We start from the raw sequence: 12,981 nt of genomic DNA, 5'->3' as shown, positions 1-12,981 counted from the left end.
GTTCTGCTTATTGGAGGAGCTGCTGTTTCAGTGAGGCTACAACATCTTAAATTAAAATTCATCAACAGCAATCAACATCAATGGGGTGGGATTAACCTCACCTGAATTTAAACAGCTTCAAAGCAGATAGCTATATCTGAGCGAATTATCTAAATAACTTCTGCAGTTATATAGACAAATAGGCATCTATAGAGGGAGATAATTTTAGCCACCCACCTTTAACTGAGAAAAACTGTGTGTTGGAGATTCTCATTTTTCTGTATTAATTAAAGGAGGTTGGCTAAATGCAGACATCTACACCACAGACATCAACAGTCTTGTGAGATAAATCTCACCATTTGTGTTGAGCAAGTGTTAAATCAAAAATCTGCATTCTCATCCAAGCCACACCAGCATGAGTCCATCTATTACACCAAAAGGTATTGCAACAGAACTGCAAAGGCCACTAGCTCAAAAAACATTTTCCAGTAAAAGCAATTTAAAAAAACAACAAAAAACACCTCAACAGAGGTAACATTTTAATTGGAGATATTTTCACATATGTTGGAAAGGAGAAAAAATCATATGGACTGGGACTATATGGAAATTAAAGAAGAGCTAAAATTTAAGCTCAGCAAAGATGGAAAAGTAAGTACAGTGGGCACCACTGAAAGTAAACATTTACCATGGCATAGTATAAATACCTCATTGCTGTATACATTCTAAATATAGGGAAAGCATGGTAAAGTAAATACCACGGTACAGTATGGGTATTTATTTACTTTTTAAAAGAATCCACTGTATTAAGACTAATGACACTGAGAAGGAAAAAAACGGAAAGTTGAAACATAGAATGAGAAATGCCATGAGCAAATTTGACAGAAATACAGCTGAAAACTAGAAAACACCAGCATGGTACCAACACAGAGAAACAGAAAGGTACAGTTAAAAATTACTTCCAGAGGCTGATCCTGACTGTAGTCTAGCCTTTTCCACTGAGGCAAATATATGTGTATTATCCACATTTTTATAATTTAAAATAGTAACAGTATTTTCAGAAAACCTATTTACTTTCATTTTCTTCTGGATTTTATGATTGTAAGAGTAAAGAGGATCCCCTCGATATGCAACCTAAACCTCCTGCCCTGCAATACTAGCTGATGTTTTATTGTCACATAAAAAGAAATCTCTCTTTCCTGAAACTGCCTTTATTTATTTCCCAGATTAACCAAATTAAGCTGTTTCATTCCTTGAATCATCTCATAAATCACATATTCTGTCTTGATAATCAATCTTATTAATCTCTTTCATACTTTCTAGAATGGGTAGACCATTTTTTTTAAAATTACCAAAAATGGACATTTGCATTTCAAGTAAGTTCTCATCTGTTTCACACACAACTCCTTTTACAGATTGGTGCCACATATTATTTTTTAAGTCAGTGCAACTCCTGCATCTTTATATTGCAGTTTTACCTCTACATTTTATCCATTGTATTTCACCTATTTAATTTCTTCCTCATTCCATACCTTGCAGTTAAGTTTCATCATGTTGATCCCTGGCCATTACTTCTACTTCTCAAGTTCTAATTTTGATCATGTTCTTTAAAAAAACCCCATCCTGTGCCCACATTATATACATATATATATATATATATATATATATATATACATACTGAAGTTTTCAGGTGTACTCTTTGCTGACACAAGTCAGAATTGTTTAACCAAAACCAAAGAGGCTCCAACACCTGCAATCTTCCACCTGTTTAAAAGGAGGTTCTGTCAATTTTCTCTCACAAAAACACTAGGGTAGAGAGTATCAAGAACTTTCCAGCCAAAATATGGCACCTAATACTTCCCTAAATTACTGGGTCATTAAAAAATAAAAAGGATTGATTTGACATGATCTCTTCTTGATTTACAGGCATTGGCAATTTTCATTAGCTTGTCTTTCATTCATGCTTCAGTAAGGCAATTTCATCAAAGAAACTGAAGGAAGTCCATGAAAACTAATGATAATTAGCACATCTGAAAAGTAAATAACTTGCACTCAGCTGAGATGCTTACCTCCAGTCATTTAAGTCAGAAAAAAATGTGGCCTCCCCACAGCCTGAGATCCCTTATGCAGCAGTGACCACAAAAACTCGAGTACTGCAACACCAGGCAAAATTCCTTTGAAAATAAAACACCCAACAATACTAACTGGTACCCATACATTCTTTAAGCACAAAGAAAGAATAGCTAAAGCTTTCCTCTACCAAGAAAGTTAAGACAGGCATTTTCTGCTGGAAAACTACTACCTGGCTAGAAGTGAAATGGTAAGGAACTTACATGCTACCATGTGGCAGACTGGAGTTTATAGAGCTTTAAACCGGGCAGAGATCCCTGAATAGACCTTGAGGTTTCAGCTACTCTCTTGGAAAAGAGTAAAAAGCAGGAAAACTGTGGCTTTTGCCTGGAAACAGGAAAGTGGTATAATGCCAAAAATATTGTTCCCAAACACTGAAAAAATTGCACCAATATTTAGAAGTATCTCCTTATTACAGCTTCATGTGTTTGAGCTTTTTGTGTTGAAGAAGTAAAACCAGGAATAGGAACCATCAGACATGAGTAATCACATTTAATACTCTGTGTACTTTAAGCATGTTAAAAAACCTTGCTGGAATATTCAGCTTTCCAAGGTGATCTGAAACACTGCATTTACTTTGCTACTTTTTAAAAGCAGTGCATTAAGACTGTCTATTAGAATATGACTAAAAAATCATCTATTTACTTCTATATTCTAACAGGAATGAAAGAGAAGCAACAGCATGAAAGGTGATCTTGACTTCTCTAGTTTGTCCATTGTCAAATTATGAATTGCACGCATTCATTGAAAATAGTATTCATGAATATTTATAGCTAATCACAAACTGACCAGAGCACAGGTCCTTACCTCAAATACTAGTAGTAATTACCACGTTAAACTCACTGTAACTGATTGCTTTCATACAACAGCTTTAGAGATGTTACAGAATTTCCTGGACTTTGAACAGGAATTAGCCATGGTATCTCACATACGTGTTAAAGTAAATGCTTTTAAAAGATGACCACTGTGTTTTGACATAAGTGAATTTAACTTACTGCCAGAAAGCATCCATTTATCATATGACGTGACCTGGCACTACTGTCAAGAAATATTTTCATATAAAATCTTTAAAAAAACATTGGAAAATGTATTAAAGGAATCCCTGACCAACAGGAAATTCAGGAAAAATCTACTGTGATATGTATCAGGCAGACAAATTCTGGATTTAACAGCCTCATTTTAAGAATCTCTGATCTTCTTCCATAATAAGGTGAAATTTATCCATCTTGGTATTATCAGAGGATATCTTTTGAATGAATCATCCTTTTTCTATCGTGGTCACTGATGCCAAATTTAAAACTGATTATATTGACATAGAACAGGATAACTTCATATCTAGCATTTCAATGAAATTATGTTAAGAAAAAAGTTGGGGTTTTTTTCTCACTTAAAAAGAAAAAAATTAGTTGAGGAAGATTCCAAGGCAAATATCATGAAGATGACAGGCAACAGGGAGTTACTTTTATAAATCTCATTGATTTTTTTTATGTGTTCTGTTCATATTTTTACTTAAGCTTAGATTCTGCTATGACTGATTAATATTTTAATATATAATATAGATTATAAAAAATAATGATCTTCTTTAATTTGGGGACAAAGGAGTTCTCTGACAGAAAAAATAAAAGATGAACAGTGCCTATCCTGTGTTGCTAATTATTTTATTTTGGGAAGGCTCCCTTAAACTTTGAGACAGTGAGCCTTTTTGCTGCTTTCCACTTTCAGTTTCTTTACTTGGAGTTGCTTAGTTGTTGTTGGCATTACATCAATAGAAGTCATGCCACTTTTTTTCTTGGCCACTTCACATTGCACAATCCTTTGCTAAAACTGCCAGGGAGAATAAGAGGATAAGTCAACGTCACTGTGCTCTTTGATGCAGAGTCAGTAGCCTTTGAGCACAGGCAAAGAAGCTGAAGAACTTCTACCAATCTTTGAAGTGAAGCAGAAAAGTGGAAAACCAGAGGGAAAGCAGGCAGGTTCACTCTGAATAGAGCTGCTCTGTTCTTGGCACCCAAAAGTGCTCTTCAGCCACTTAGGGAATTCCACAAACCAAAGCCCTCTGCTCAAAAGGAATAAGAATTGTTTTTAATCAAGCATCCCTAAAGAGTTTTGCCAAGATGGGTAAGATACACTAAACAGAGACATCAAAATATTTTGTCAGAAAGGTCTAAGAAATTTAACAGGGCATGTCAGAACAGAAGAATTCACCAAAACATGTATGTCCACTACAAGGTCTTCCTTTATGTTTCCTAATGCTGTTTCAATTCTCCTAGGAATACTACAAAAATAAAAAAAATCTCAGCTGGGAACTTAAAGATACACATACAGAGGAGCTGCTACTCCCTGACTTGAACTGACCATGGAACCCAAATGCATCACAAAACAGCAATAAAATTTATTTTGATACCTATTCAGTCCCTATGATGCCATAAATAACCTTTTATTATCATGCAAGAGCTCTATCCACTACTGGGTTCATATAATCCAAAGTCCAATGGTTTCTATATAACTATAACAGAAGACTGCCCACAGGAAAATTTAAAAAAATCTAAATAAGCAATATTTCTTAACTTTTTTCTTTTGAAGTCTTCCTGAAGCTACGGAAATGGAGAGGCAAATCTTCAAGCCTCCCAGAATATAAGGCCCTTCACAGAATTTTTGAATTAGTCATGGTTTTGAAAGGAATTATATGGTGTCAGCACTTTCAACACATCACTATTAAGGTTTTCAAACTAAGACCTTCAGAGGTATTATACCAAAATTATAACAAACTAAGAAAAAAAAATATTTTTCCCCCCTCTGTGAACAAAATATGGGTCCAATACTGCTGCCAGATACACATCCAGAATTTTCCTGAAGAACCACACAATTATACCAAATAAATGTTCAAATCTGAACTGTTTTAAAAGCACCTCTAGAACTCTGTGTTTTCCTCACAAGTTTTCCAATGTAAAACTTTACAGAAGAAAGTTATGGGCTTTGCAATGACATCCCTGGTATTTATTGGCAGGATCTGGCCAAAAGACTAGAGATAACGAAATAAGCAAAGACTTCCTTGCCCTAGAAGACAGCGGTGTCTCCAATTTCAGTAATTATAAAATGCAGTACATGGCTTGGGGCCAAGAAATACCAGGTTGAAATGCTCTGCAATCTATCAAGCTGAAACCTGAATTCTCTTTAGTACAGCAAAGGCACATGCATGGAATGAAGATCTCACATGAATCATTTGACTTATTTGTTTGGGAAAATATGTATGAAATCAAGGAACAAATACTAAAAGAAAAGTTCAAGGTAGAGTGCATTATAAATTCATTAAATAAAATTACTTTTGTGAATATTCTTCTTGGTTAACCATTCTATTTTGCAAACTACAACTCTTTGAAATATAGAGGAATAAACAACTTCCACTATCCAGATAATAACGAAGATTTTTAAAGTCTTGACTGCAATAATCATGAAGAAAATGAGTTTTCATTAATATATTGAGATTTACTAGGGTGCAATGTTACCAATGAAATTATTAGGAAAAAAGTTTGCAATTCAATTTCTGTTCATTCAAAAAAAAAACAAAAACAAAAACAAAAACAAAAAAACTTAGAAGTTCACAAGATTTTTCAAGTTTTATTAAGCCTTTAAAATCTAGTAAGAATTTATTAATATGCAGAAAAACCCTAACTGAATAAGAGAATAACATGAATCCACAGCAAACCATTGACGAGTGTATAAAAAAAGCATGATGGTTGCCATATTTTCCTTAAAGGATTGGCAAGAGGGGCTGGGCAGGCAGAGGCAGCTCCAGCACAGCAGAGGACCAGGCAAGGAGAGCTGGGCAGCTGCAGAGCAGCAGAGCCTCAGCCCCCTGCCCTGGTCAGTGAGCAGTGCCCACAGCTCCTGGCTGCAGGTCCCGGTACCCGCTCACATGTCTGTTCCATACGGATGTGCCCCAAGTGCATACAGGGCATGAAGGCCACACTGGTGCCAACAGCCTGGGGGAGACATGCTGAAAACATGACTGTTCACACAATGCTCTAAGCTCTGTTCAGGTGCTTTAGAAGGGGAGCAGGGAAAGCTCATTCCTCTCTCCTCTCTTTCCAGTGCTGTTAAATTCATGTGCGCAGCAAAAAGGAAATGCTCCTTGCATCTTTCTTTAAAAGGAAGCAATCCAGATAAAAAAAATACACAACATGCATTTGCCATGCATTTTCATAACACACTGTTCATCATAACCTCAGAAAAAGATTTTTCTTTTTCTGTTTAAGTCAACAGCCCAAAAACTCTCTCAGCTTTGAACGAGGAGGTCTAGGAAAGAATGATCTAACATGCAGTCATAAGGTTGTGTAAGGCCACTGCAGAGGAGTTTAATGAATTTTTGTAATACTGTTTCCTACAGAGGAGCTTATGCACGTTCTCACACCAGAATCCTTCCATACAGGAAAAGAGACAGAAGATGAGGTGGAGGATCCAAATCAGCCTTAAGAAACAATAGCCAAAACTGAAAATACTGACAGTATCAAATTGCCAGGACCAAACAATATCCTTCAAGAACACAGAAGAACTTGCTAAATGAACTTCTAATTACTGTGCAGTACACTATTTCTCTTGTTACTGCATTAACAAAAACCAGCACATGGTCAAAACTATTTTTAAAAGCTTCGAAAGATCCTGAGAAACCACAGACTTAAAACTGACTTCCAGTGGGATGACTTTATAGGGTAAGCTAAAAAAAAATGAAATATACAGATAATTAATCCTCCATATATTACACCTTGAAAGTGTCAACATGTGGAAGAGGGTTAAGCGCAGTTAAGTTTTCCACAGAGTCCCTAAGTTACTTAAAAATTAACAAACAAAAAAAACAAAATCAAGCTATCATAAGGTAAAGAAAGAAGTGATAAATGACTTTAAAGGGATCTAAGAATACAAAATAATTTTTCAGATTCCCCGCAAGATGCATTCATGGTCTCTGCAGCATACCTTCTCCACAACAGCCCAAGAAAAGATAACATAGTATAGTATTCACTATTTAAGATAGGTGAAAACCGGATAGGAAAAGTAAAATATAAAGACAGGAGACTCATTAATGCTAAGTGATTGGAAGACAAAATTATTTATAGCATTCACTGTGAATGACTACAAAGTAATAAGAACATCGCTGGAGATAACAGCCAAGTCTACATACACAGTAGTGTAGTAAATGACCTCTAGCACATTAGAAAAATCTTGAAGTCATTGTGAATAGCTCTATAAAACATGTCAGCTGTAGGACACTAAGTCAAAAAGTAAAAGAATGTTAGAAACTGTTAGGAAGTGAAGAAAATAAATACAACGATAACAATTTGCAGTATGCCATGACTATCCACAGTTTGGTTTGTCCCCTTTGCATTAAAAGGAAAATAAGAGAATCATAGCAAAATGGAACAGCTTTTCAGATAGAACAGTTTTCAAGTAAAGGAAATAGGATTCTTCAGCTGAAAACCTTGTCATCACTGAGGAAATTCCTATTTCTCATGATAAAGAAAAATAACGCAACAAATAGAAGAGCAAGTTTAAAGGAAAACAAATGTATTTTTTCACCCATTGTGTAATTAAATTTATAGAGCTCTGCAAATTGATGCCATGGACTTAAAAAATACAAGTGGACTCAGAAGCTTTCAAACTCATAAAGAAAATTCCATGTGAGAGTATTCCATCAGATAGAAAAAGAACAGCAGATTAAGGAAGTCCCTAAACTGCTGTTTGCTGGAAGCTGCAGTGCTTCATTGCAGAAGTTTCTCTTTTCACATGCTGTACTCTTATCATCTTATCTTAGGAATCCATTACTGCTCACCACCAGAGCCACAGTACTTGGGAAGATGAACTTTTCATCGAGTAAGTTCAGCCAGACAACCATGAGAACGCTTTGTTCATTAGACCTAGCTACTGTGAACCTTACTGCACTGTAACTTTAGGTCTCTGAACTATGACAGCCAAGTAATGTTTGCTTTCCAAAGCATATGGCAAGAGTGTGCAGCTCAGTCATGCAAATTTTTAGCTTTCCTTGGGTCGTTTTTTTTGTTGTTGTTGTTGGTGTTGTTTGGTTGGTTTTTTGGTTGTCTTTAACAGAACCAAGATCTAATGGTGCAGGCCTTATCTCAAAGGTAAGTCTGGACTTTGTAAGTGAGTAATTAATAAAGCTAATAGATCCTACCCAGTGTGGTTCTCCATCCCACCCATTCCTTAGTTATGCATTCCAATGTTCTTTTATCAGCACTGGTACTCATCTGGTTCTGCCATGCTGGGAGACAGTGTCATGACTCAGAATGAAAAAACCACTGAAATTACATTTTTAAAAACAAAATCTGATTCTTTAAGTACTTGGATCAGTCTCATCATGAATACAGGGTCATGACTGTGCCAATAGCAGGAGACCTGTTTGCCAGCATGTCTATATTAATAAACCACACCAAAAGTAGACAAAAGCATTTCAGCTGCACTCATCTATCTTGCTAAACATCAGGCAAGCATTTAGAGGGATGGTTTCCCTCTTCTGGAGCGCTAATTATCTTTGGTAAGACACTGAAAGGAAAATCTCTAAGAGTACCATAAAAATATATGTGCATACACTCAGAAGTCCTGTCCTTTCCTTGCTCTGTTCAAGCAGCATGTAGTTCCCATTGGCTTCTAAACTCTCCTGTCTCCATTCCCAATACTGACTCCCACCTGCTTCCTCCAGATACAATCTTCCTCCCCACTTACCAACAGGTTTAGACTTTTCAAATAGCCACTCTTAGCAAATTTCTGTGCTCTTAAACTCCTACCATAAACTTCTGATCCAAATCACAGCCACTGGTCTTAGCTTAAACACTTTTATTATTCAAATGTTCTTTCTCTGCATCACAACGATTTCTCAACACCTTCTTGACCACTCAGGCTCTCTCCACACACTTCTCATGGGTCCCTGTCCCTCCACAGGTATCTATCTCTCTGACCACACACTTTACCTTTGCCTTCACAGGTCTCAAACCCTTGCCTATCCTAATCCCTCGTTCCCTTGGGTATTATGCCAAATTGAATCCCACCCCCTTGAAAGCTGCTGCCCCGTTCTGAGTAACATCCTTGATGTTAAAATTGGGTAATTGTTTTTCCATGCTACTTGTACTCTCTGGCTCAGGCACCATTGGAGAGCACAGAAAAAACAACAAAACCAAAAAAACTTGTTCCAGATGTAGACCTAACACAGAGTCTAAGCCCAAGTGTGTGCAGTGCTGGAGGAATCTTTGAATATAGCTGTTAAAAACCTTACTTCTGTGAATATATCCAAATTCTCCTTTCCAAGGTATATAAGACAGGCAAATGTAGTATGGCATTAGGAATGGAAAAAGGCACATAACTACAAATCAGCTACACTTTCACAGAATCTCAAGAAAAAGGCTTGCAGTATTTTAACATAGGAAAGCAACAGTTTTCCTAATTCTTCTTTTACAAAAAGACTTAATAGCTTGTTCTTGAGCTTTCCAGAAAAAAAATCAACCTGAGTGACTGGGAACAAAATGTTAACCTCTATTATAACAAGGTCTGAAAAAGTCACAAGAGAAAACAAAATTTACAAATACTGCAGACAATTGTAACTGAACAGGTTAAAGGGGTTTCAGGTATTATTATGCCTTTGTTTGGAGATGATATGTGGCAACATATCCTGTGATTCCACGAACTAATTTTCTGATAGCTCTTAGTCTATAATATATATTACAATTATATAAGTATAATACAGTGACACTCGTAGAGGTAAACTTAAGTTAAACTGCCTGTAATGGGGGCGGACTAGAGAACCTGTAAAGGTCCCCTCCAACCTAAACCATCCTATGATTCTACTGATGGTTTAAGCAAGCATGATTTTTCCAGGACATATACATGCTCAGTTCAACCAAATATCCAACCTGAAAGAGTTGAAACCATTCCAGTCTAGGAAAGATATTTTGATCTGGAAATGTGTTAATATAAACTTTTGTCACGGAAAGTATAAAAAAACCTGTATAATATTTGATATAAACAACTCAACCTATACTTATACAACCCATACAATGTTATTTCTCTGGTGCATGGATAGATAAGTCAACAATATACCATGTGGATACAGGAAAAAGGTGCAGAAAAGTAGAAGTTGCCCATTTTTGTCAAACCTCTGGACTTCTTAAAAGCTCTAATGATATGATTTCATCTACTTAGCAAGAAGAGACAGAAATAGCCTTGAACTATGGCATAAAAACAAAGTTCAGAAACATGGAACTTAATGCCATTAATAATAGTCCAAACACAGATGCTTCTTAAGGAAAAAAAAATAAACAGATATTATGCATTACATTATTAATCTGAACACAGAAATAGACAGCCCTCCAGTAACACATGCCAACTTAAATAGAAGACTTTCTTGTTGTAAAACTCTCATTTTGCTCATAAATTCCATCCAACCTAGAAGCATGGGAAAAATACACATGCATGCTATTGTGAAACTTCATAGTTCAGTACTCAGATGGTAACTTTTTAGGTCACAATTATAATCAACTTTATTGAGTACTGCAATTTTGGCCCTTAACACTGAGGAACTGCCACTTAAATTTAGGAGAGCTGTGAGAGATTAAACACATTAATATAGATGGAGCATGACACTTGATCCACAAACAAGCATCTTTATCTCACAGTCCATACCTGTACAAAAAAAAAAAGACAAACAGTGACAAGTTCTTTAAATGAGGAAACAAGCAAACTAAGACTGAAATTATGCTGTTTTATAAAGTGATAGCAACTATTCTAAAAACATTTTTTCTGCATGTCACTATCCGTTTTTCCTTACCATATATTCCATATTGGAAGCTGGTGGATACACCTGACCCCGTAATTTATTATGAAGATCCAAGATACTTTGCATATCACTGTCTGTGATAGCCCTTTTCCCTCTCTGCTTGGCGATCCACCACTCACCATCTTCATCCATGTACTTTTCCAAAAGTTCCTCTAAGAGCGTGGCATTGGGAAGAACCATTGCAGAAACTGCTTGAGCTATGAATAGCAAGGTAGTTACTCTGAGCCATTCCTGTACTACATACTTCATGATGAATGATCTCAAAATGTTCAGGAGTTAGCTCCAAGACAAAGTCTTTCTTCCAGGTTTGCTGGCTGCAAATGCATAAGAGAGAGTAATGTAATTTGTAGACTGAAGGACTGGCCTGTCCATAGGAAGCAACAGAATCTCTAGTTCATACAGATTTTGTAATTGTTTTTCTAGGGGGAGAAAGCAGGATGCTGCATTTTTTACTCTAAAAGTGCACACTGTTGATTTGGGAAGATAGCTTATCTTCAGCTTTACTAACTTCAGTTTATTCAAGTGGTTTTACATATTACACTGACATGCACATTTCAGTGCCTGCATGCAAAAAGCATGCTTTTCATATCTACTTAAAAAGAGCCAGACATCAATGAAGATTAGACTGTAGATAAGGTCTTCCAGTATTGGAACTTAACAAAAGCAGGTTAAAGTCTCACAGTCATTGCCAAAAAGTAAACTGAAATCCTCAATTAACTTGATACAAAGTATCCCCTCTTAGTGCATTTCAAAACATGACTTTGATTAAAGCTTTTGTTTGACGAGTTCCAAAACCCTAATGAAACTAAAGGTATTGAACTCGTAACTGAAAGAGGGGGAGACGGGCTTTTCCAAGCCCCGAAAACTCAGAGAAAGTAGTACCGTTTCCAAGAATGCGATACTCTAACAACGACTGAGCGCTCTAGGTAGGAAAGCCGAGGTCACTCCTTCACCCCGGGTGAGCAGGCGCGAATCCCGCCACACCGCACCAGCCGCTGGGAGGGAAACACAAAGAGGCGCTCGGGCACAACCGAGCGCTCCCCGGCGCGCCGCCGCCTCCCGCACCCGGCCCCGCTCTCCGTGGGGCCTGCCGCCGCCGCCCGTCCTCCCGCCGCCGCGGGGAGGGGGCTGCGGGGAGGATGCTCCCCCCGCCACTGCCCTTACCCCTCCGGCGGCGGCTGCCTGCTCTCCCCGCAGCCAGCTTCGCCCCGCCGCCCGCCTCCTCGCCACGCCCGCCTCGGCCCGGGGGGCACGGCCTCGCCCCGCCGGCTGCGGCGGAGCAGCGCTGGGAGCGGCGCGGCGTGCGCGGACGTGTCCAGCAGCGGAGCAGCGGAGCGGGGCTGCCGCCGAGCTCAGCCGCCGCCGCCGCCGCCTCCCCCGCCCGCCTCCGGGTCGCCACCACCGCCCCGAGTCGCTCCACGCTTCTCCCCACGGCTCCCGCCCCGCCGGGCATTTATGGCAGGCGGCGGTGACGTGCGGCGGCCACCCCTCCCCGGCACCCCGCGGGGCGGGACGGCCGCGCTCCGGGCACCGCGCCCGGCCCCGGCCCCGGCAGCGGCACCCGGGGGCGGCGGAACTCGCACCAGCTCCAGGGGCCATACCTGCAGTCCGGCGGGCAGCGAGGGCTGGCCGGGACCGCAGCCTCAGCCAGAAGCTGGCCGCGGTCCTGCAAAAGCTATCGCCCAGAAAAGTCTAGGGGGGCCCCGTCCCCAGCCGCCTCCATCCTTGGCAGCAGGCAAGAGGATGCTAAACCGGCCTGCTCCCGCTGAGACGCAGCAAAGAGAAAAGGCTGTGAGCTCCGCAAAAGTCCAGAACTTATGAATATGGCTGGAGGTATCAGGACAGGAATTTTATTGTGGATTCAAACCCAGCCGCATGAGACTTCTCTTTACAAAGTACAATTCAAAAGTTTGTAACCGCTCATTTCTGTGCCAAGCAAGAATAGGCATCGGATACATACTTTCTGTTGTATCGAAGTCTTCTGGACTGAATTTTTTCACGAGCTGATGGGGTTGACGTTTCATTTACTTAGTATAATT

The 12,981-nt window shown here is 39.1% G+C and overlaps 1 protein-coding gene across 2 annotated transcripts in view; it reads right to left on the bottom strand.

Moving 5' to 3' along the window:
* CRISPLD1 (cysteine rich secretory protein LCCL domain containing 1) overlaps positions 1-12,366 on the bottom strand; it is a 38,545-nt gene extending 26,179 nt beyond the window's left edge. The window contains exons 1-2 of one of the 2 annotated variants that reach the window (XM_058833612.1): positions 12,107-12,366; positions 10,934-11,256 (exon numbers count right to left, since the gene is read on the bottom strand). In XM_058833612.1, coding sequence (XP_058689595.1) covers positions 10,934-11,191 — 258 coding nt within the window. In that variant the 5' untranslated portion in view covers positions 11,192-11,256; positions 12,107-12,366. Of the gene's footprint in view, positions 1-10,933; positions 11,257-12,106 lie in introns of those variants that run through there. The other variant, XM_058833613.1, reaches the window with a different exon arrangement.
* Between the last annotated feature and the right edge of the window lie 615 nt (positions 12,367-12,981).

The sequence above is a fragment of the Poecile atricapillus genome, chromosome 2, assembly GCF_030490865.1.
Source record: "Poecile atricapillus isolate bPoeAtr1 chromosome 2, bPoeAtr1.hap1, whole genome shotgun sequence".
Lineage (NCBI taxonomy): Eukaryota > Metazoa > Chordata > Aves > Passeriformes > Paridae > Poecile > Poecile atricapillus.
The sequence above is the reverse complement of the archived record's forward strand: the minus strand, read 5'-3'. Positions and strand labels throughout refer to the sequence as shown.